General features: G+C 44.8%; 2 protein-coding genes across 4 annotated transcripts in view; both read right to left on the bottom strand.

The window, feature by feature from the left end:
• ralgps2 (Ral GEF with PH domain and SH3 binding motif 2) overlaps positions 1–23,389 on the bottom strand; it is a 74,208-nt gene extending 50,819 nt beyond the window's left edge. Inside the window, exons 1-4 of one of the 3 annotated variants that reach the window (XM_060067178.1) lie at positions 23,238–23,389; positions 4,850–4,989; positions 1,575–1,705; positions 1,340–1,444 (exon numbers count right to left, since the gene is read on the bottom strand). In XM_060067178.1, the coding sequence (XP_059923161.1) occupies positions 1,340–1,444; positions 1,575–1,634 (165 nt within the window). In that variant the 5' untranslated portion in view covers positions 1,635–1,705; positions 4,850–4,989; positions 23,238–23,389. The remainder of the gene's footprint in view (positions 1–1,339; positions 1,445–1,574; positions 1,706–4,849; positions 4,990–23,237) is intronic. The other 2 variants (XM_060067177.1, XM_060067179.1) reach the window with 2 other exon arrangements.
• Positions 23,390–23,865: 476 nt separating this feature from the next.
• On the bottom strand, positions 23,866–25,512 carry LOC132468494 (cytochrome c oxidase assembly factor 7). Its single transcript, XM_060066218.1, has 3 exons — positions 25,117–25,512; positions 24,783–24,923; positions 23,866–24,648 (listed from the first exon to the last, which is right to left on the bottom strand). The coding sequence occupies exons 1-3, from the start codon at positions 25,220–25,222 to the stop codon at positions 24,203–24,205; spliced, it is 693 nt and encodes a 230-aa protein (XP_059922201.1). The 5' UTR covers positions 25,223–25,512; the 3' UTR covers positions 23,866–24,202.
• Positions 25,513–25,528: the final 16 nt, after the last annotated feature.

Below are 25,528 nucleotides of genomic sequence, written 5' to 3'. Positions count from 1 at the left end.
CAGGTCAACAACAGCAAAACCATCACATTATACTGCACAGGTCAACGGAAGGTAAAAATATCCTATCATACTTCCGACTGCGGATCGACTATTTAAAAAATACTATTTAAAAATTACCAATTAGGGAACACTTTTTTCCTACAATATATTTGGTTGTTCATGTTGTCTGTAAAGCGTGCAATGGTTTATGCAGTTGGAAAAGTTAATTTTGTCTGCCGGAGACGTAATGGGAAGCAAACATTGCCACATACTTGGGTTCAGTACAGTATGTGGCAGGGGCCCTTCCTGTTCAGGAAGGGCCCCTGCCACAGTCCTAACCTCACTTACAGGGGATTTGTTAAACAAAGCGCTGCGAGGAGATCAGTGGCATTTTATATTTCCAGTTTACATTTGTATTTTTTTTAACCCGTTCTGAGTAAGGCTATTTCATCTCGGACGTCTGTGTAAAAGAAGCTGGCCTTCCTCAGCCAAAACAAAAACCAAGGACAAAGGGCGCCTCCTGGTGGCCAGTTACACTGAGCACAGTAAACCAAAAATAAAGAAATTTAACATTTAATGAGGCAATTTTTCTATATTCCATTAGAATTGTAACAGTCGAATATTAAACTTTCAGACATGGTTTTTAAGCAACGAGTTAAAAAAAAAGAAAAAAGTTGAGTTAAAGTTTGATAAAGTAAATCAAAGAATGTGCTACCAAGAATCAATTAATACTGATCCAAACTGTGACCGAGTTTCACCAGAATCCTTCCATCTCTGGTGGGTTTAACCTCCAGGGAGAAAGTGGGCGGAGCCGATAGAGCTTTTTGGTTTTCTACGTTATGGTTTTGGCTTTCTACATTATGGGTTTAGCCGTTTGGCTTTATGTTGTCTTTACATGCTAAGACCTCCCACAGCACACTTTCTACTCATCCATAAACTACACTCACCAGTAATTATACAGACAACATGTTATATTATTAGATTATTTGTACTACATGCGTTGCGTTAGCCGCATAATCATGTGTGGACTATTTTTGCAATGATCACAGAATGGTAACAAATATAATATAATCTCACTTGTACACCACGTTGATTGATTCCTAAGCAACGCCTTCGTCTTTTATCATAACCCACGCCACTCAGTTATCGATTATAACAAACAATCTGAAAAATATCCTACATTAAAAACTCTATTACGGATTAGTTTTGTGTGATTTTTGTGAGCAAATTCAGGTCCAGTTTAACTGTACATCTTTTTAAGTAAACTCAAAGAGTTTCAAAAATTCTCCTTCCGACTCCACTCCTTTCTAGGCATGGGAAACATACGACACAGCGTCGCTCCCGTCAGTGGTGCACTTACTGCATATTCCTCTGGTGTGACCTTTAGAACATCAAACACGACTGCGTCAAAGCTCTTCTTCAGCTCTGAACCCTTATCACTGAGAGACTCTGAGCTGATGCTCCTCTGGAAAAAGAAGAAGAAAGAAGTAGAAACACACGCACACCGATAAAAGTAAAACACAAGGCAAAGACAGCATATGATTTAGCACCAGGGGCAACACTTTGGATGTGGAAAAGGTGGGAGGGACACACACCTCAGAGATGGTGGCAGCTGCTGTGCTAACCACCGATTGGCCATTGGGGACATCCATCATTCCCACACCATCCAGCTTTAGCGCAGGAGACCGCTCTTCATCCTCTGTTGCAGCAAAGCCCACCTGGCCCTCTGGAAGGAGGAACACACGTACACAACATTTAATATCAAGGCTTTATAGCATGGAACTCCTCTTCACACAGCGGTTGTGTGCAGCACCACCTCATGGTAAAGAGGGGATGAACACGTGGAGATCTGGAGGTGAAGTGATCTCCAAGTGGTGGTGAAGGTTAATTAGACATACATTTCAGAATTACTTAATAACACACCTCATAATCCCTCACTTTAAATCCATGATTCCCCCTCATTAAGATCTTGTTTAAGAAGGTCAAGCCACCGGTTCTGTGAGTTTTATTCAGCAACGACAGAATCAATAATCTGCTCCTGCCGCTACTTGGGGGTACCGTAGATTGACATTAATAAAAAATAAAGAAATGCTGATGTAAAGCTAAGCTCTATCTTTGTATCTTTAGCATTAGGTCTGTGAATAGATACGAATAGGCACATTGCGGAACCTGCAAAAACACACTAGTGCTCAAAAAATAATTGTTTGAATAATCGTGATTTCAATATTGACCAAAATAATCGTGATTATGATTTTTTCCATAATCGAGCAGCCACACACACACACACACACACACACACACACACACACACACACACACACACACACACACACACACACACACACACACACACACACACACACACACACACACACACACACACACACACACACACACACACAGGCGTCTATTAAAACCACAGTTGGAACATCTGACACGACAGGCCGGGTGGGTCCGTGGGGTCATTTCACTTGAAGTTCCAAAAATTGTCAATGTTGTTAAAGCCATACCTGACTCAGCAGTAACAAATATTGTGCTATATTGCTATGGCACAATAACAGCATGACACATAAATCATGCAGTAAGCGGTGCTTCCATTGACCACACAGCCACCTCTGTTTGGATTAAATGAACCAGACAGCCGTCTGCTGAGGAGGCAGAAATGTTAATTACATTTGGAGAAACCCACCACAGTCAAGGCCAAAGCTGCCCTTTACTGCATTTGAGGGTCAGGCCCACGTGCAATTTAAATATGGATAGAATGTGATATTTACAGCAGATACAAGGACAAGGGAAATGGTTTTCATTCACCAAAAATATTTTCAATTCCTAAATTAGTTTACATTTTAGGAGAATTCAGGGGAATGTCTCCTCTAGTTTTCCCTATCTCAGGCAGCCAAAATGCAGCCCCAAGGGACGTACTTCAGGTTCAAAGCCACTGCCAGTGCCTTAGGGAACTGCCTTATGATGTGGGATGAAAACATAGCCCCGGGAAGACCCACATGAACCCAGATATCATACATACGCTATCATTGACACCAAGTCCCTACCTTTAATATATTCTGTTGTTTTTCTATGTTGGCTTTGGTTTGTGCGTAATTGCGGTATATAATGAACAATATTCTGAGGAGCTTTGATGATGAAATACGAAAATGCAAAACTACTATGACATAATGACTACAAGACTCTTTGCACTCTACAAAACCAAAATATAGCACCAATGCTTCACATCAACATCTTTCCCAAAATCGTAAATTTTTAATGCCAATACTTGCTCAGAGAGGACAGTAGTATGCACTTACAAGCTGCCTAACTGCAGACTTCTGTATCCTTGAACACCTGCCAGCTGTCATGCTTGGCATAGGCACAGACTAAGAAATTAAACAATTACCGGTAAGCAATTAAACATTACACAAGCAGGTGCAGGACTCCCGACTGCGGCCAAATGGTCGCATTTTGCGACCAAAATGTGAGTGTGCGGTTGCACATGTGCGACCAGCAAATTTACCCTTTTTATTATTTTTATTTTTACACGTTAAACGGGGAAGGGGCGCGTCAACGAATCTGGAATCTGTGGCAGGCCAATGAGTGTGAGATGGATAGGGAATGGCCACTGTTCTAATGTGTTGAGGGGGAGGGTCCTAGAGATTAAATATCGAGTGTGCGATATACGATATTAAATATCGTCTCTGTGACCAAACTATTGACTCGTTCTTCGGATCTGCGGCTAGTGTGCCACTGCCAGAGTCCTGCACGGGTCTTATTTTGCAAACTCGCACCCACAATACTTAAAACCGCATCCGACCCGTGTTCCGAGTCTCCGACAGTAGTGCGAATTACATTCCGCACCAAACCCGACCCGCTATAAATTGATATCGACGCCAGACCCGCACCCGAAGGAAAATTAGACACATTATATAGAACGCCAGGTTCGGGTACCCACGGGCCACGGGTACCCGAACCCGGTCAGGACATATGTGCCATAAAGGACTTTTCACACGGGAGGAGTTTGTCGCGCCTGCTGCATTCTCAATGGAGAGGCGAGCGGGCAGAGAGGCGAAGCGTCCTGTCAAGCGGCACGACAAGCGGGCGCACTCCCGTGATACTGTCGCTTCCGTGCACGTTGAACGCATGCGAGCACACGTGGAAACAATTGGTATAGATGAGAATCCCAAAAAAATTTGACCGAATTGGAAACCGCACCTAAAATATGTATTAGTAATACAGTGAGAAAAGGAGAAAATCCCATTGGCATGTTGATTTACGGTGTGCCCCTAAAATTGTTGGCCCTAAAATTTTCAGTTAGGGGCCAAAGTGCTCCTATAGTGAAAAAAGTTACCTAGTTTGGATCCCTGAGGTGTTGCAGAATGTTTAAAGAAAATGGGAGGGAAAAGCACACATTCAGATGCTATATGTGCCGTTTCAATCCGAACTTCTTGTTCGGAACTTGTTCAATTTGTTACACATAATAATTGCTTCTCATCATTAGTATTTCACAAAGGTCTGTGTTTGTGCTCGAGAATGCTGGACCAAGACACCAACTTGTCAGTGACACAAAATGTTCTGCGAGGATTTACAAACAATGGGCTCAATCTATCACAGAGCAACGCATATATAATCTGTGAGCATCTGAATACTGGGGTTTGTTCGAGGTTTGAAGGGTAGCAGTCCAACATTTCAATTATATAGCAGGCGCTGCAGAAGTGACGCATTTCACAAAAAAAAAAAGACATTTGGTGCAACGCGCCTATGTTCTGTGCATGCCCAGAACCAAGTGGGCCATTTAAAAATATAGTCCTCGACTAGCAGATTTCAGCCTAGAAAGCGGTGCATTTCTCAAAAATGAATAGCCTAGCTCGTACAAACTCACTCAACGAGCTGGGACAGCTGAGGCGGTGCTTACTGGTTGTGTGTCAGATCAGGCGCATGGTGCTGTAGCGTTTGGCTGGCCTCCCCACCTCCGTGCGGCCTCTTTAATCCTGGCCTCCTCTTCCGCTTCAGTCTTGCTGTCTGTTTGAGAGATAGAGGGAGGGGAAAAAAGAGGAAGACAGGAAGAGGATTCATGATGATTCATCTGAGCACAAGGAAAGCCCACACAGTCTCACACACACACACACACACACACACACACACACACACACACACACACACACACACACACACACACACACACACACACACACACACACACACACACACACACACACACACACACACACACACACACACACACACGTATTTCTCAAGATCACCGTACGATCTGGACCAATTCCTGGAAAACTAAAAAAATTCCAGAAAAGGAATGGCGGTTGCGAGAGAGAATAAAGCATGTGACCATGGCCTCGGCAGCAGCTTCAGATCCTAGCTGTGCCGTATGGTGCCCATGCAGGCCTATTGTCACTCCTCATGAGAGGTGACTGCCTCCTAGATCATGTTTGGGTGAGCCTGGTCAGCGATGGGCTCAGTGGAATAAAAAACGCGAGTCTTGTAACACCTCCACATTTAACCAGATCCACACACTGAACAAAAAAAATACACACACAAAACAAGTTTAATTGGCCGCTTAAACTGAAATAAAAAAACGGTGGAGGATTCACATTCACGTGTTGAGCTATTCTTAAACCCAGAGCTTGGGTATGCAGTTGACCATGTGGTAGTTAGCCTACATAGTTGCTCACCCAATCCAAAAACGAGACGTTTATGTAATCATGATAAACCAATGATAAAAGATTGGATTACAAGTTCCTGAACGATATGGAGAAGTAGTTTGGTATGCTGAACACCCTGTAAAGAAGTTCACCCAAAATAATTGATTCAAGGGGAACTACAACTCAAAACAAACGCATGCAAGAACGAGACGGTATGTTGGATAATCGAAATAAACAGCATGCCCTACAAAACAGAGAAAGTGGATATGGAAAGGGTGAAAGTTGCTACTTTATTTCCCCACCACTCATTAGATGCATATTAGACCTTGACCACTAGGTGTCTCACTTGGTTTGGGAATAAAAGTGAGCGCCAGGACCTAGGGTAGAGCGGACTGCCAGAAGATGAAAAATATGTAGAATGAAAATAAAATCCCAGTGAACATCAAAAAGAAATTCATGTTAAAATGTCCTCTCTAAAACACATATACACAACCTAAACCACAAAAATCGACTGCAAAGGACATGATTCGAAAAGGTTAAATGTGGCTACAGCTGACTGCAAATGACAAGGCCGGACCGTCCGGGGAGAAGGCTAAGTTTATCATTTGGAGTTTTCATGTCTGGTGTGTCCTGCAGCAAGCAGCTTTGAGCTGCTTACCTGCACGAAAAAGGTAAGCACCTTTATCTTTTTTTGCCTGTCTGCTGGCCGTCTGAGTGGCTAATCCTGGCTGGCATCAGCATTCGTCTCTGTGCTTTGACTTCTTTGACTGGACCTTTAACAAGCTCTCGCTAGAGCAAACTAAAACCAACATTGCCTAAAGCTTAAGAGAGAGCCGATCTGTAGCTACCACTTAATGTGCTATTCCTGATCACAGAATTACGTTCAGCATGTCAGCCATTTCTGGAGGGGTTTCCGGGTTAAAAGGGTTATGTTAGGTGACATAATCGCACATGCTTGCTCACCACACGCACAAACACACAAACTTTTCAAATGTTTCGACACACACACTTTTCAGCAGACCCTGTTCACAAGAGGGGCTGCACGAAATCCCGAGAGCACTTGCAGGGTGATGTTGGGTGTCGGGGCCTGCCTGGGAACACCAGCAATGCTGGAACGGGCTATGGCCTCTAATGCCGCTTTTCCACCGCACATGTAGCTCGACTCGACACGACTCGACACGACACGACTCGACACGGTAGCAGCACGGGTGCTTTTCCACCGCAAATAGTACCTCCTGGACATGGGCGGGGTCGGCTGCGCGAAAGGGCCGCAACGTATTTTTGTACGCGACGCAAACAAGACCTACGCAACCCACACATGGACAGAACCCACATAACAACAATGGAGGACATCGATAACATTACTATTATTAGCTGGCATGTTGAAGAAGTTGAAGAAGTGGAATATATGTTGGCTGCGGCGCTGCTATGGCTGTTACCAGCATGGTTGCCATGTCGCTCTCGTGACTTCGTCACACTCTCTGGCCAATCAGTGGCCGGCCGTCTGCTGACGTCACCTTTTAGCATCGGCTCAGCCGCTTGGAACCTAGAGCGAGGCGGTACTAGAAAAAGCAGCCACTTCAGGTACCAGGTACCATGTTTTCGCGGTGGAAACGCAAAAAATGCGAGCTGAGTCGAGTCGAGTCGTGTCGAGCTGGTACCATGCAGTGGAAAAGCGGCATAAGACCCGACCTTGCTGCTTGATAAAACAAAAGCACCAACGGTTGAATGGATGAATAGATGAATGGTGGGAGACTGGGAGACCACTCACAGGTGAGACCTTCATGCCGGGGCTTGTCGCTGGTGGAAGTGCCTTCAGGCTGCATATGACTCAGTCATTATATGGCTCAGTTCTGTCAAATTATCCCCCTGCGAAGCCAGTTCCACACATCAGCCCGACTCCCTCCCTCCCTCCCTGAGCCTCCCTTTGACATTGACATGCTGCAGCTGAAAGACAAAAGAGAGCGACTGCAGAACCAGCCTCGGCCGCTAGTGCTGAGCCTACTGCTGGGGCCCTCGCCCTGCAAGCTCGTCATTGTTGTTGAGCACACACTAGGATTTAGATCATAGGGTTGGCTGGTCTACAAAGAGTGCGTGACAAGTCTGATGCTCCTGCTTTAAATAGAGTAGGAATACAGCATCAGCGGCAGCCATTCTCAAACAATCCTCCCCACCCCACCACTCTCTCTCCCAACAGCCGTTCTAATTGGACCTGGTCCAAGCGGGAGGTCTAACGGCTCCATGTGGAAGAAGTGAACCTGTTTGGGCGAGGTGCTCTGTGAGAACCAGGCCCGTGGGGTTGAAAAAATTAAATTAAAAAAAACACACAAGCACTCATACCCTCGGCCAAAACAGACCTTAAACCCGTTTGCTTTTCATGTGTACAGATCATTATCCAGACGTTCGTGCTCAAGTCCCAGCGAGAGGCCGAAAAAGCATCATGTGAGCGAACATAAACAGAACGAGGGTTTTATGTCTGTTTAGCTTGGCAGGTGTGTCCTGGGTCTCCTTTTGCTACGCTGAACAGAGTTTCCAAGTACTTCCATCTCTGTGATAGACGTCTGCGCAGGGAAAGGTCAACACACTGCGACTGTGTGCTTAGGGGTGGAGGGTTCAGTGTTCTACTGGCATCGCGGGCCTGTCTTGGACGCTTTTACTGGATAGAAAACGCTCACAGTACACCCCACTTCTCTCCCTCTTCTCCCACCACAAGACTCCTTCCCCTCCCACTCCAGGCAAGACCAGCCACCACTAGACATGGTGGTCATCATGTCCCATGATGCATTCTGTCTAAAACGGTTTCAGAGTAAAGCCAGAGATAGGCTTTAGGGAGTCGTTGTCCCCAGCCACTAAGCGAGCACTGCCGTGTAATCTGTTCTTGTATTTTCCTTAAACAGGGGAGGAATGACCGAAACCAGTGGTTTAGGTATGGCTAATAAGAGACTTCAAGACTTGATGGTTATCCTGTCTCCGTCCCCAAAAATAGTGCATGTGCGCGCCGCGCCGCCGCCATGTGCATGGCCCACGCACGCTCATGCATGCAGATCGGCCTGACGGCGGCCCGTAATGCCTCATGCATTTGTAAACTCGTGCCGCAGATGCGCCAGCACTGGGAAGCTAAAGTGGGTCAGTGTGTTGAGCAGAGCAGTGAGGGAAGTGACATTTACAGAGATCAACTAACCTCCCCCCCCCCCCAACCCTCAACCCAACCACTTCTGGACACACAAGCGAACCATGCCATGAACACACTCACACTAGCATAAAAAGGTTGAAATGAGGCACGCTTAGAACGTAGCACCAGGCTGGACCTGGGCCTGACATGTTTCAAAATGGGTATTACGGACATGACTACATTCAAGAGGTTTCAGTCATGATTGTCCGGGATTTGAGCAGTATAAATCAACATATTATTTGTGGTTTGTAGCACAACTACGCACACGCGCAGTGTTGTTTTAAACTGTTTTCCAAAATAAATTAAGAGGAGTCACTGAAGGCTTTTGCCTTTAAACGTGGGGCTAGGCAGGGACATGTTTAACTTCACGGCCGACCACACAGACATTTAGACGGGCCATGGTGAGGTTTAACAATGGCAAATTCAATAAGACAAATATACTTCTTAGATGCAACCCATTTCGTCTGGCTGAAGATAGATATTCATGCCAAGAAGCGTGGGCTAACTGCGTCCATGATTCAGGCTCTCCTTTGGATCAATACGATTCCAGAATAAGCCCACTTCACACATGCAATTGACATCGGTGGATTGTGGAGGCGAGATGGGGGGTTTGGCACCCTAATTAAGTGGTACAGGACCCTTCCATCTACGGCAGTGTGGTCAACAGCCTGCTGTTGAAACTCGTTATGATTAAAGCACGCTATTGAGCACGCTATTTGAGTGTTATTAATTATTATTATTCTTCATGTTTAACCTCTGTTTTCCTTTTATTCCTAGTCTGTTTTACATAGTTTTGAATGATGACTATATGCTCTGTAAGGTGACCTTGGGTGTCTTGAAAGGCGCCTCTAAATTAAATGTATTATTATTATTATTATTATTATTGTTAAACATGTTCCACATAATAATGAAAAGGCTATTTATTCACCACACACACACACACACACACACACACACACACACACACACACACACACACACACACACACACACACACACACACACACACACACACACACACACACACACACACACACACACACACACACACACACACTTGGGCTAAATAAAAGGAGCATGGTTATGTGTTCTTATACAGTACCATTTTAATATGATCAGTGATAGATTTTTGATTTCTATACGCTCCTGTGTAATCGGGAACATCACCAAAGAGATATCCTCTCTCAATGGGAATATTGTTCTAGATTATGGAAAACACCTATTGGTGCAACAGTGCTTAAATACCTGGTAGTACAGCCATGGGAAACACCACCAGTTACCAGTGACCACAGTGTTAAAACACATTTTACAACTGTGGTAAAACACCTAGTACAACAGTGGTTTGGCGGTCATTCAATTTTAAACTGGCAGCTTAAGATGTTAAGCGGGCTTCAACTAAAGAGGGTTTTCAGGATCATTGTTCCCCATCTCTCTTTCTCCCCCCCCCCCCCCCCCCCCATACTGGCCTCCAGGGCTACAGCCAGGCCACCAGGGAGAACAGCACATTGAGCTTGATCCAAGGTGGGCCAGGCTAATAACAAACACTCCATGATAGCCTGCACGTACCCACGGTCACACAGCATGTGTCTGCAGGTCTGTCCCCGACAGCAGGTCAATACAAGCTGCTGTCACTCAGCAGACACACGTGTGTGTGTGTGTGTGTGTGTGTGTGTGTGTGTGTGTGTGTGTGTGTGTGTGTGTGTGTGTGTGTGTGTGTGTGTGTGTGTGTGTGTGTGTGTGTGTGTGTGTGTGTGTGTGTCTTAACATGGCTGAGCCAACAGCCTCTTCACAGTTCCCTCGATCACTTAACATGCCGCTGATGTTCCAACTGTCGCAGAACGGCACAGGGGCCGGAGCAAGCCAGTTCCACACCACCAGTATGCAATTATTAAGACTTGTGACAGGAAGTAGGGGTATAGGAATAGAGGTGGGTATAAATACACACCTGCAACTCAGGGATTACAGCAGCAGCCTAAAATAACTTTTCTAAAGTAAATAAAAAGTAAATACCAAAGATGCCGATACGTCCAATATGACCCCTGCAGCACCCAGAGTAGGTTAGGCCTTTTCGGAATCCAGAGGGCTTCTATGGAAGTCTCAAGCCGCAGGTCTGTGTCTCTGTCATATAGTGACCAGTCATTTTATTTAATATAGATAAAAATGAACAGCAGAAGTAGGAGGAATTCCTGAGCTTGCCACATGTGCGCTTTCCAGTGAGGCAGCCAATTCAAATGTGGACCCTGATCAAAACAGAATCATCATTACGGTCATGGCTCTTTGATATTTAATACCTACCCATCAAATGGGGCAATGGGACTGGGTCTTTTTAACAGACGACACATGTCCCCCATAAATACCTCCTCTCCAAGGGGAGGATATTCATTGTAATGAAGAACCAATGACAAATAAACTAATAGTTATTCAACCGGCTGTATTCTCCCGCCTGATGCATTGATCCATTGGTTCATTAATATTAACACCCATATGTCAATGTGGTTATGCAGAATGAGCCAAGGCATCTGACAGGGCCAGCTCTGTGGATGTTTGACTGTAGATTCATCAGTGACTGACCAATAATGTATTACTACCGGGCAATCACTTATCAATTTCTGTCTGGGGACTGGATGTAACAAAGATTAATTGCAGCAATTCCTATTCACTGTGAATTACAGTAGTTTAACAGTCATTCACACCGTCTACTGTTTGAACTACTGACCTTATTGTTGCAAACGCCATGCAGATACTTAAACCATATCTGAATGCCATAATCAGAACAGCTAAACCCAGACAGAGGTGCCTTCTGAAACCTCCGCCAAACATGCAAGTACAGAAAACCAATTCTATATACATCCACGTTGACGTTTGCAAAGTTGCAGACAAAGAAGACGACATTAGTTGACCAAAACAAATTTAGTCTACATAAACACTTTATGCAAATGACCACTGGATCCCACCAAAACATTATTTTGACCTTGATGGCAGTTTATTGTAACACGTGTGCACTTATTCAATCCCTCTCCTTATCTCCCTGTATCCCACACAACTCCCTGGGTGATAATGAGCACTCAGGCCATGCCTTCTGTTTAAGCACACGCTTGCACGTCCTCTCCAGTCCCTCAGTTTCATAACGGACAAAGCCCCACCATCCCTGGAATACCCTGCTGCACATGTTCCCGCAGAATACCACAACACAGTCCAGAACAAGAAACACAGCTTGGAGTGAACGCAGACACACATCTCTCAACAGTCCAACTGTTTTAAAGCAGGCGGTTGGCTCAAAGTCCTCTGTACCAGAAATGAGTCTGCCAAGCTGTTGAGTAGCGGCATGGTTGCAGGGAGGCAGTCAGTCACGTGTAGCAGTCAGTCAGTCTGTCACGTGTAGCAGTCAGTCAGTCTGTCAGGTGTAGCTGTCTGTCACGTGTAGCTAGCTGTCTGTCAGTCTGTCTGTCACGTGTAGCTAGCTGTCTGTCAGGTGTAGCTAGCTGTCTGTCAGTCTGTCGGTCACGTGTAGCTGTCTGTCACGTGTAGCAAGCCGTCTGTCTGTCACGTGTAGCTAGCCGTCTGTCACGTGTAGCTAGCCGTCTGTCACGTGTAGCAAGCCGTCTGTCACGTGTAGCAAGCCGTCTGTCACGTGTAGCAAGCCGTCTGTCACGTGTAGCAAGCCGTCTGTCACGTGTAGCTAGCCGTCTGTCACGTGTAGCAAGCCGTCTGTCACGTGTAGCAAGCCGTCTGTCACGTGTAGCAAGCCGTCTGTCACGTGTAGCAAGCCGTCTGTCACGTGTAGCAAGCCGTCTGTCACGTGTAGCAAGCCGTCTGTCACGTGTAGCAAGCCGTCTGTCACGTGTAGCAAGCCGTCTGTCACGTGTAGCAAGCCGTCTGTCACGTGTAGCAAGCCGTCTGTCACGTGTAGCAAGCCGTCTGTCACGTGTAGCAAGCCGTCTGTCACGTGTAGCAAGCCGTCTGTCTGTCTGTCTGTCTGTCTGTCTGTCTGTCTGTCTGTCTGTCTGTCTGTCTGTCTGTCTGTCTGTCTGTCTGTCTGTCTGTCTGTCTGTCTGTCTGTCTGTCTGTCTGTCTGTCTGTCTGTCTGTCTGTCTGTCTGTCTGTCTGTCTGTCTGTCTGTCTGTCTGTCTGTCTGTCTGTCTGTCTGTCTGTCTGTCTGTCTGTCTGTCTGTCTGTCTGTCTGTCTGTCTGTCTGTCTGTCTGTCTGTCTGTCTGTCTGTCTGTCTGTCTGTCTGTCTGTCTGTCTGTCTGTCTGTCTGTCTGTCTGTCTGTCTGTCTGTCTGTCTGTCTGTCTGTCTGTCTGTCTGTCTGTCTGTCTGTCTGTCTGTCTGTCTGTCTGTCTGTCTGTCTGTCTGTCTGTCTGTCTGTCTGTCTGTCTGTCTGTCTGTCTGTCTGTCTGTCTGTCTGTCTGTCTGTCTGTCTGTCTGTCTGTCTGTCTGTCTGTCTGTCTGTCTGTCTGTCTGTCTGTCTGTCTGTCTGTCTGTCTGTCTGTCTGTCTGTCTGTCTGTCTGTCTGTCTGTCTGTCTGTCTGTCTGTCTGTCTGTCTGTCTGTCTGTCTGTCTGTCTGTCTGTCTGTCTGTCTGTCTGTCTGTCTGTCTGTCATAACAAGTGTGGAACTGTGAGCCAGTGACAGAAACAGTCAAGAAGGAAAAAAAAGACAAGGGAGGGAGGAGAGGAAGCAGCATGCCAACAGTCAGGGTCATTGCCTCACACATCCGCTTAACAGGAAAAGGACCGGAAAACAATAGTGGTCAGGAGTGGAGTGGGAGCGATGACGTTAAGAGGAAACCGATAGGATCTCTATCTCTTCCTCTACGAGTCCCTGAGGCTGCTTGGTTGCAGTCAGAACTCAACACTTCAAGCTCATATATATAGTCACCATGCGTGACCTGCGAGTGGATGGCGCAGACCAAAAACAACGCAAACGCAGAGCCAGCTCATACAGAGATTTTTCCCCGTGTCGGGTGAATCTGGAATGTTGACACTCTACAACGGACCGCGAGTCCAAAGCAGAGATTTCGGAGGATGTTATGCTCCTGTTGTTGTTTACTCATAATATAATTGGAGAACAGGTTGTGTGGTTGTCTGCCCGTACAAACACCTTACCGACCCCCTACGCATGGCGGCACAGAAAGTGTAAGGAGGAGCACACTAATTATATTGATTTGAATTAACTACTACTACAACAACAACAACAACGACGACGAGAACCTTTCCTTCCGGAAGTATATAACAACCACCAACTGCAGTCTTTCATGCTTTGAGTTTCTCATCCACTAGTGCCCCTCTAGTCCCCCCCCCCCCCCCCCCCCCCACCCCCACTGTTTGACGATGATCAACAGCGGTTATAAAATGCCATGGCCGCATGTAGACGGTCTGTGCGCCTCGCACCAGGCGCATCAAGGCCGCTACAATAGAGTCTTTGGTGATGAGTCAATACCACTCCCTAGAGAAAGAGGGGCCGCCCCTGGTCTGTACCGTGTCAAACGGCCTTCACACATACTCAGAAGGAGGTTCAGTTTGCCTTCATCGATGTGTATTTGCTACACAGATATATTTTAGGTCTTTAATGGTATTGTGTGCCGTGTCGAAAACTATGCAAGGGCGTCATTATTGCTATGCCAGTGAGTGAGCGGTTACAGTGCGTTGCCTTAACGAGACACAAGAAATATGACAACTCATCCAGAAGAGGCATGGTGCCCTGGTACTGGGTTTCCTCCAGAAGGGGTTCGACACAGCCAGAAAAATACAGACGGACACACACACACACTTCCTAAGCCGATGATATAGTACAAACAATGTTTCTTACCCCGTTCACATGTAATCACTCGGTCACGTGCCGCATCTGACCAGCAGTAAAACACTTGCGAGTCCCTTTTTACCTTTGCACTATTCTTCCCCTGTACGTTTTATCACATGCCTGGGGTCACTGCAGATTAGTTTCATATTGAACAAAACAAGCTCACCCAACTCCCGTCTCGCACACTCGGGACAGATATTGGCGAGCACGAGGTCAGGGATCACCAGAGTGATCTCAGTGCTGTGATAAGATTACATTTCCTTGGGAGGCATGACCTGCATGCGCAAATACCCAAACAGGTACGTTTACTGCATATTGTTCACACAAACAAATGCGTAATGCCTCAAATATGTCTTCAATTCAATGTTAACCCTTCAATGCAATAAATATTATTTTAGTCCTTATTTACTTTTGCCAAATGACAGCCATTACATTTTTTGCAGATTTCCTTCTTAAGCAGTTGATATTGGGTTATCCACTGCTTAGGTTAGTAATCCCACTCACACTCAGGATACACCAGTTATTGAGATATCATAGTGGGTATTAAAGCCTGGGGATGACTCCAGAGAGAGCGAGAGTGAGAGAGAGAGTCTGGTAGTTAATGTCTCATTAGAGAGTAGAGTGAACAACGACGCCAGAGTCCTCTATGCCTAATCAGGGCTTGATCAGATACATGCTTTCTCCAAAGCTATAGCCAAACAGTTGTCAGGCCTGGCAGGAAAAGCATATCAATAGGTCAAATGTATGGTTCCAAGAGCTAATCAGCCTTATCTTCAGCTCTGTTCCCCCTCCCCTGCTAAAAGCACACAAAGTTTTCCCCCACAATGATGTACGAGAACACAGACACAGAACGTGCACGCACACAGACATAGCTTGTTTCCCTGGAGGTGTTGTCAGTTGGGCCCCAGGGCCTTGTCGTGAGACACTGAATCGGGAGGCAGCGCATGCCTCAACCTGACAGAGTAAGACACACAAGACACCTCACCACCTAATGCAGAACAATGGCTGGTCATTAGATGACCGTGTCAGGCTCTGTCAAGCGTCACCAACACTCAAAATTAAGAGGAAAATCTATACTTTAAAAAAAGAAAATGAGAAAAGGGAGATGGTATGTCTCCACAAAGTATGAGCGCATGAATGTCATGAGCTAACCAAACACACACAAGAGCCAAAATATCATCATTCCAAAAATATCAAATGTTACGCAAAAAGTGTGTCATCCATTTGACAAAAAGAAGCAGTCTCAAAAAATAACAATTGAGTTGCAGGCAATGCCATGTGTGTCTAATATTCCATCAACCAGGGTTGATATTTTGGCCCAATCACCCAGAGCTTGTCCCTAAATGGGAGGCTGGTTAGGGGAGGCTTTCATGGTGCAACGGTCCCCCAGCCAGTCGACCTAGACCCGGATGTTTTACGAGGTGAGGGGAGTGATATGAGGCGGTGCAGGCGAAGAGACGCAAGACCAGAGAGGGAGTGTTTCAAACACTGCAGTATCTCATTGCTCATCTTTATGGCTGTATGGGGTGCAATGTTTGAAAAAAAGAAAAGGAAAAAAGTAACTTGCTCAGATGGACTCGTAAAACGTTTCACTCTGTGCTATCGCCGCTCATGAGCTCTTCTCCCGTTCCCTCTCCCACACATTATGTTCTGGGCTTCTTTTCCACAAACGTGAAAAAAAAAAAAAAAATGGCACCACACTAGAATATGGCTCACCAGATTTGAAAAAAAGATTGTTCTACTTATGCACTCCAACTGAGATTTTTACCAAAAATACATGGCCTTCTTACCAAAAGAAATCCTCACAAGAGAGGAGGAGATAATGCAAGGCTATGGTGAACATTGAAATAGGGTATAATGTAAACATCCATTGCTGCGGTTTGAACTATTTGAAGAGGTTGATATTTAAACCTCTTCCATTGCATAGCCACCAGCCTAGCCTAATCAAGAGACAACATAGTGATGAAGTTTAGCAACAGGAGGTATTTTTCTCTTCATGAAACGGTGTACTATCATCGACATGCCATAAAAAAATATATATATTCTGCTCTGTTATGAAAGATTATAGCTTCATTTTCCAAAGCAAATATTAAAGATGAAACACTGGTCGTATATCAGCACGATTTCAGTGCAGCAAGTTCAATTCAATTGTATTTGTATATCCCTAAATCACCATTACAGACTCAAAGGGCTTAACAGGCCAAATATTATATCTATCTATCTATCTATATAGCTATCTATCCATCTCTCTCTCAAGTCATTCGAGCCAGGCTAGTAAGACCCCGTGCCCAGTCCCCAGGCCATGAAAAAACACACCATTACAGCTCAAAACAGGAGTAGGGGAGTAGTCACACAGATACCGAGAGTCAGAGACAAGGCAGGGAGAGAGAACAGCGGCCAAAAGGAAAGGGTCCCTTAAAAGAAGAATAGTGGACTAATTAAAATCAGGCAGGATTGCGGGAGCGATTCTAAGATTAGCAAGAACAGGCCCCCAGCAAGGTGTCATCTTTACGTTCAAACACGCCGGCATTGAGGAAAACACATACACACTAATGCACAGATGTGCTATGTGAACATGCAAAAACCGACACGTGCACACAAACAGTCACTTAATTTAGGTCAGGTGAGATATATAATATATATATATATATATATATATATATATATATATATATATATATATATATATATATATATATATATATATATATATATATATATATATATATATATATATATATATATATATATATATATATATATATATATATATATGTGTGTGTGCGCCAGGGGAAATATGCCCGTGTGTATATCCCCCAACCAAATTTTACTTGAATGACCTAACTGAAATGTTTAAGGCTCAAAACATGGATAGTCAAACAGAAAGGAGAAACCGACAGATGAGAGGAAAGGAGGACAGTGAAACCAAGGCCCTGTCTGAGCTGGGCCTGGCGGACTGTTAATAACACAGTGGGTAGTTCATCTGCCTGGCTGATAGCAGCCACATGAAAGATTGATTCCTCCATCCGTCTCACACAAGGCCAAACAATGCAGCATTGTTTGTTATATCGGTGGATAAGAGTGTGTGTGTCCAAGCTAGTTTTTAAATGGTAAAGAACAGCTGAGGCTGAACAAACAGCTGTATCTCTTCAATCCCACCACACCCCCTTGCTTCTCTGGTTTCTTACCCTCCCTTAATGAGCCCCTCGATTTGCTCTCTGGTCAGCCTCTCCAACAGAGCAACAGCACAGCACAGCACAGCACAGCACAGCACAGACAAGCACGCACACGTCTGAACGGTACGTTTGTAGCCGAAATGGTGACCTTGCCTTCCTCCTATGTGAATGAAAGATGATTTTTTCAGGGCATCCTGTTTTGGCAATTCCAGGACGAGACACCTGCCTGTAATGCGACATCCATTAATGTGGGATGATCACCCCTATCCAACATTCTCTGTATTAATTGTAGGTTGTGCTGTTGACGGATCAATATGCTGGGCAGATTGCAAAATGCGTTGGTCTCTGGCGACATCCATCTTTGAAAACAGCCAATATCACACACACCCTATGACTGTTCTGAGCAGACGAGCACAGACCGGATGTACAGTCCCTCCCAAACATTCATCTCTCTTGACTAAAAATAGGCAAGACATTGTTTCCTGCAGCACTTGTCGTCGTGGTCGTTCTCCTCCTCTTCCTCCCCCAACTCATTCACCCCCTCCCAGCTACAAGACCACCGCTGCTGCCTGGGACACACCGCAAAGCACATCTAGAATATGGCGGCCCTTTGAAGCACAAGGACTCACATTATCAAATCAAATATGAGACCAAAAATAAATGATTATTAGTGTAAGGAAAAGTTTGACAAAATAGTTCACACCGTGAAGATAAATAATAATAAAGATTAACTGACAAACTCCTATCTTGTATCCATCCCTATGATGGCAAACAAACCGCCAAATCCTGAAGCTCACACATTATGTTCACAGAAAGCCTGCAACAAGCAGAGAGAGAGAGCGAGAGCTATTGTCTCTTGCAGGATTCACCACAGGGTTCACGAGTTTCCATGACACAGCCAGGAGCTCAGCACTCAGCTTAGCTGTGGAGCGCCAACACTTAAGGAGGAAGAGGAGCGGTGTGCTGACACACGGTGGGATGAAGGGGCCTATGAGCGTCTCTCTACCAGGAGATAAAAAGACCGGCGGAGAATGCCGTGCGTGTATTTTTTTACACACACACACACACACACACACACACACACACACACACACACACACACACACACACACACACACACACACACACACACACACACACACACACACACACACACACACACACACACACACACACACACACACCAATAACTCAACCAACAACTACATCAACACTGCATTGAGTGTGCCAACAAATTAGCAACCACTCACCCGGCCGGCTTTACCTAACCATCCCTGTCCTAAGAGGTTGTTCAAGTCTGGAATGCGTCATTACCAAGAAATCATCAGGAACAGCCTGAATGTATCAGGTGGATGGAGAGACCCTCCTCTGTCACATTCTACATACCTCAGCAGGTCCTTTAGCAAAGACCCTGCAATCACCTTAGACCCTTGGCCCCAGCACTTAAAAAACACTCTGTATTGCATAAGCTTGTCCCACCCACACACAAGGGTAGTGGTGGCAGGGCAGAGAGCTGAGTGCCACGAGTGGTGACAAGGATAGTGGAAGTGGTGCATGAGGAGCACATGCCGAAGGAAAACAGCCATAGATGACTCGGAGTGAGAAAAAGAGAGGGGTCTACAACCAAATGGCTGGTACATCATAACACACACACACACAGACACAGACACACACAGACACACAGAACTATGATGTACAGCCTTTTCATTTGTGGGCCACTTCCTGTTGGTGGTTTAGTGCAAGCTACAGTGCTTTGAACCCCCTAGGCCAACAGTCGCTGAACACTTGCGTGGCTTGTTTTAGTCTTATCAGTGAGGCTGTGAAGGAGGGCATTGAATGGGGGGGAGGGTTGATGTTCCATTCTTTTATCATGTGCCACCACTGTCTGTGCGCTTCATGGTACCATGTTACAACAGAGCCCTTTCCAACTTGGCCACGTAAGCATTGCCTAAACAGGACCTTCGATCAAATACTGGCAGCAACCGGCAGTGGGGGGACCAGACTTCCTGAAACGTACAACTGAGCGTGTGCAAAGCTAAACTAAATATGTCTCCGTCGGACACGGCTGCTCGCCAGATTTCAGAACTGAAACTGGATTTAGGAATTGCACCGTCAGATTTATCGCAACCCACAGGAGAGGGTATTCCGGGTCATGGGTGAGCAAGCAAGCAACAGCTGGAACAACCGCTTCTATCGGCTGCTGGCAATATACCCTCGTAAACGTCGACAGCAGTCTTGCATGCAGACAGAACAGTTGTGATGGTAAATAAAATCTTTGAAGGGAGCAGAGCAGAGCCAATTATGTTGCAACTGTGCACAGCCGGTTGGCGCGGAATAGAACAATGTTACAAACCGATAATCATTGCAAGAGACAATATATTGGTTTCGTTTGATGCTTCATTTTGCGTTGTCCCCCACACAAAGTGATTATTTTCACCAAATATTGTGCATCGAAAACAATTTATATCGCGTTTTCATGTAGCGATGTCTCAATTTCATTTGGCCGCACTGTCACTGATGTCCTACCAACACGTTTGCAATGACCGACCAGGGCGCAATGTGCAACAGGTAAGAGATTTCTTCATGAACAGGAACTGCGGTATATAGAGTAGGATGTTCAACTTGAGCAGGTCGAATCCATTACAGAGCACAGGGTCATGCAGGCATCAGAGGAGAGTGACGACATGCGACTCCGCACTTCCATCTGTATCGAGGGGACGTGGCAGACATCTACACAGGGTTACCCTGGGCAACCGAGTAAAATTTAAGCAGGGCGAGTCGCCACCGGAATACTTAGAGCGGCTGCAGACACGACGTGGCTGATCTGCGTCACGTGACACAACACACGTGTGCGTTTTCAGCATACCCCTAATACCTTGTGTATTGAGGGAGACTAACTAGGACTTAAGATAACAGGAACTCACACACACACACACACACGCACACACACAGGAGGGAGTCTTCCTTCACCCACAGATGTAATCTCCAACTAATCACATTTGCAGGCATTGGCCAGAGCAGCAGTACCACACAGTATGGCAGATGGGGCCCCACACATAGGGAGGCTTGGGATTAGCCAGGCTACAGAGGTCGGATGGCGGATAGCAATACTGACATGCAGATACACCATCTGGGGAAAGTACAGCAGGAAGGTGGTGGGTATTCCAGAAGACATATTTGAGGGGAAATCGGATTTGAGTGGCCACAAGGTTCCAGGTGGGGTTGTAGGTTCTGCTTGGTTGTAATCAAACGAAATCCTTGCTATTATAACTGCCTTTTCAATGACTAAGTGGTGTAAACTTGTGGCAGCTTAACAACATAGAAGAGGAACAGATTAGGACATAACCCTGTGAAGACCAATACAAACTATTTATAAACAACACATTCAAGTCAAATGTTCTCCAAATAGAAGTACGAGTACATGGCAGACTTAGCTCCAGAATAAACATTTCTGACAGACACCAATATTGATTGCATTGGATAAAGAGGGAGACACCAATTTGCTGACATTTATAAAGACATATTACAGCATGTATAATGCAAATGTGTGCGTTGAATATCATTTTCAAAATGATCATACGTTTACTAAAGGTTGCTATAATAATTAATTCAAAGCATCCAATTTGCCAACCCATGGAAGATATTAATCAACTAAAATCTCCAATATTTCAGATCCTTCAATAACAAATCTTGTCTTTGTGTGATAGTGTGATAGACATAAACTTACAGGCAGATCTTAATGGTTGTAGACTGAACTGCTTTCTGAACAAGTGAAACGAATCAAAACATTCCTTTTCCCAATTACAGAACCTAAAGCTGATTGTTCCTGGGGTTTCATGATGGGAAGTCCGAGCACTGTCGGGCAAGCTGGAGATATGAACTGGAACCTCTGGCCTACAGGTCATGTGTTAAGTGTTGTGAGCTGCAGCTGCGCACAAGCTCACCAAACAGAAATACAGTGTATTCTTCTCAGCTCTCTAAAACTGGGTCACAAGGCCAAGTAGCAGAGATGTCTCACATAAAGGACACTGACAACAATAAACTTGGGACTTTTGTCGGAGGACGGCAGAGTTCTGAAGGTACAAGAGGAGGGTTGACCGTGAAATGTTCATGCTGTGGAGCTAATACAGTTTGACAAATAACAGAACTGGCTCATCTTGAAAGATGTAAACTGCAACAACAGTTACAGTTTGAGGGGTTTGAGTAAAATCAATGTGTGAAAGAAAGCACTAAATCTGTAATGAGCATTACATTGCTATTTTGACCATTAAAATAACATGCACGATAACTGTTAAACATTTTTTTTTACCAAAAGATAGATAGCGATTTTCGCTTAGATTTCAAATAAGGTTTTTAACTGTTTTAGAAAAGAGCTAGGCGTAATAGACAGATTCCTTTGTACCATTTGACCACTACTCAACAATACTATCTATTCGCTTTGTCTAGCCAAAAAGAGGAAAACATGCAGAATGCATTTCTAAATGATAATGCATTCCTTCTTTCAGCGAAAACTAGATAGTCCTGACTTATTTGGAGATGGAACCTGATAGATAATATTGGGTGTAGCCCCTCTATTTAACGTTCTTGCTTTTGACGTAATATGTCAATGGCATAGTTGCTTCCTTCCCTTGTATATATTACAATTAGATGTCACAACTTGCAGTTTCTGTTTACTTGCAGCAGCATCTGGTAGGACAATGCTCCATAGGCGAAAAACTAGGGGCTGTGCCCGTGATGAAATCGTGCCACACCCAAAGCACTCCCCAATGGGTAACCGAACGGGGGGTTCATGGGTTTATGCAGAGCCTAGGAGACTGCAGGGCACGGCTGTTGCTTAGCTCTGCTGAGGACGCACAAAACAAAGATAAAGCGCGGAAAAAAAAACGTATCACGAGTTCAACGCCTGCAAATATCAGCGTACACATAATTTCGTCAAACTGATGGAGCAGGTACAAAATGTGTATTATACTGATTATGAGTAGTTTTTATAATTCTTTGTTTGACTAAAGCCTCAAGTGGAGCAGACATGGTTAAGCCCATGAATGTTGTAATGCATTGCTGGCGAGCTTCGGCTCTTCGGCTAGTTTAAGGGAGCGCATGATTTAAGCACATGATTACAACTCATGGAACTCTTGGTGGGGTGGGGCAACGTTGTATACATGTGGACTGACGTGGAGCTAACGTAATGTCTTATTAAAAGAGCAAATTCTATGACTGATTTTATCTACCTTTCATTCGTACAAATGCCTCCGACGCATTTGGCCCCATCCTCAAAAGTGATGACCAGTACCTTATTGAAAAAGGAGAATCCGGTACATCAAAACAAACACACCCAAGAGCTGCTTAGCTAGCTAGCTCGCAGGCTGATATTCCCATTAATCTTCCCAAAATGACCGTGATCGTGCAAAAGATAGCAAAGTTATCGTCCAGCTACCTACACATGCTTTAAAAAAATAACTCACCTCTCAGCAAAGTGCACCAATGTATTTTGGGATATAACACACGTCCAGCCCATATGAAGCAACTGAAGACTGCAGAAAGACAGCTAGGCTAGCGACCAGAGCGATGTGCCTCGCAACAGCTGTGTTCTGTTTTGAATGAGGACTGGGGAGACACACGGGCCGTGGGCGGAGTTTAGGCGGGCAACAGGATTCACCCGGGTTCAACCAAACCCAAGAGCTGATTTGTTGATTAAACAATATGAACATATTCTCGATCTAATTAATCGTGTGTATGCATCTAGCCTCGTAAGACAATCCAACGTGTATGTTAGTTAAGGAGGTAAAACCCTTAATTGTCCCACTTGTTCAAGTACTTTGCGTTGGCCGGGTTTATTTCTTTTCTTAGTTTAGACTTTACCTCCCTCTTGTGGTAAATTGACTTCGTGAAGAAATATGGGTTTTGGACATACCCAGTACCATTTTTTATTTTTACCTGTTGTTTAATCTGCGATTTAAAATAGACTGTTTACTGTTTGTATGGGATTTTTATTTTGCGATATCTAGGAAAAATTTCTGTTGTAGTAAAATTAATTGTGAATTTGTGTTTTTTTTTGGGTAAAGAAATAAATTCCAGGGCATCAGACTAGTGTCACAATTTGTGTAAATACATTATTTATTTCAACATAGATTAAACTATCTGAAAAAAAGTAAATGAAGTGGGTTTTACAATGACAATTGTTTTAATTATATTTGGAAAATCTTTTAACAAATGATTACCAAACAACCGTACAGCCCAGTTGTATACGTATGGCTTGTACTGTATATCAGGGAAATGAACCAATTTGAACTGGTAGTAGCTTCTTTCATTCATACCTCAACAACTGAACTATCTGCTGAAATAAACTGTATTGTCTCAATAATGATCTACATCAATTAACCGTAATCAACAAAAAAGCATATCCAACACAGATATCGTGTTACAAGTCTCACTCCCCAAACTTTAGCTGCTGTTCCTTCTCGATGCCGTGGAGCTCCCGCGCTCTGTTCTTGAGCTCCTCCGCCTTCTTCTCATCCTTCTCCGTTCCGTCCCCTAGTTTGTACATACGGCTTGCATTGGCACATCCCCACACGTGTCCCAGCTCACAGGCCCTGTCTGCGTACTTCAGGGCCATGGGCATGTCTGGCGCCAAGCCTGTGGCGTTTCCTTTGATTAACAAAGCGCTGAGGTTGAAGCAAGAAGGAGCAAAGCCCTCTGCGCAGGCCTTCTCATAATACTGCCTAGCGATTGCAGCATCAGTCCCACCCTCCATGGCCCGTCCATCGTGGGCCAACAGGCCGACGTTATGGCAGGCATCTCTAGACTTCTTTCCTCCAGCGTTGCAGGAGCGCATAAAACAGGAATAGGCTGTTTGCAGACACTGGGTTAGTCCACCTGGTTGAGGCATTGGGGGACAGACAATTCAATTTAGCATGGCCATCGTATTGTGTGTACTCAATTGCCTGTTCTCACTTTGTTTTGTGTGTGCCAAAAAAAAATAGTAACTGGCCTCATGTAGGCCTACATACCTTTGCCTGATATATAGTAAGCCCCAAGTTTATAGCAACTCTCGCCATGTCCATTTGTTTCACAATTATGTTTGAGCACCTTTGCCGTAGATTCGTAGTTTTTCTTTACTCCTTCCAAGTAGTCAGCTAGCCTTTGGCAACCTTTTGAATAGGTTGAAGAAAGTAATCAAATCAACGATTAGCCTACACCATGTAAGACACGTGACATTACAAAACGAATAAGCTCATAAGTGAGTGATGGTCTTAGCAAATCACCCATCATGATATAATGACATCAACATGTTTTTACTAAAAATATGCCATTCAGCACTGAATGAATGGAGAGCGCAGATACCTTCGGGTTGCTTCTCTTTGTAACACTGGAAGCTGTACTCCACGCCCAAATTGTCCAAAAACTGCTTCACCTCATTTTCATCTTCAAAGTTTATAAGACCAGCCATGTTACTAATTCGTTTGTGGTTCTAACCAGAGATTAAGATTAAGCAAGTGTCTCACAACTACTACCACTTGACCTTGTCGTGCTGTTGTTGGAGTCACTGGAACTGATCAAAATATATCTCCCTACAATTAAGGTTCTCGGTTACAATAGTCCTATCGGTTGCATAACATAAGTCTTTAAATGTTCCTCTTTGTACTGTTATTCAACAAAATGCTAAACCCATGCGCCCACCCAGCTGATTTAAGTCTTCCTGCCTTGCATAATCCAGCCGCCCGGCTTCCGTAGTTCAGCCTCTTTCTGATATACT

This window comes from Gadus macrocephalus, chromosome 12 (genome assembly GCF_031168955.1).
Source record: "Gadus macrocephalus chromosome 12, ASM3116895v1".
NCBI lineage: Eukaryota > Metazoa > Chordata > Actinopteri > Gadiformes > Gadidae > Gadus > Gadus macrocephalus.
The sequence above is the reverse complement of the archived record's forward strand: the minus strand, read 5'-3'. Positions and strand labels throughout refer to the sequence as shown.

Bases quoted from the DNA above. Each gene is read 5' to 3' on its own strand.
- LOC132468494 (XM_060066218.1), bottom strand. From the start codon at position 25,222: ATGGCTGGTCTTATAAACTTTGAAGATGAAAATGAGGTGAAGCAGTTT. The intron at 24,924-25,116 runs GTATCTGCGCTC...CCTATTCAAAAG, and splicing joins CAAAGAGAAGCAACCCGAAG to GTTGCCAAAGGCTAGCTGAC. The intron at 24,649-24,782 runs GTATGTAGGCCT...TGCCTCAACCAG, and splicing joins TTACTATATATCAGGCAAAG to GTGGACTAACCCAGTGTCTG.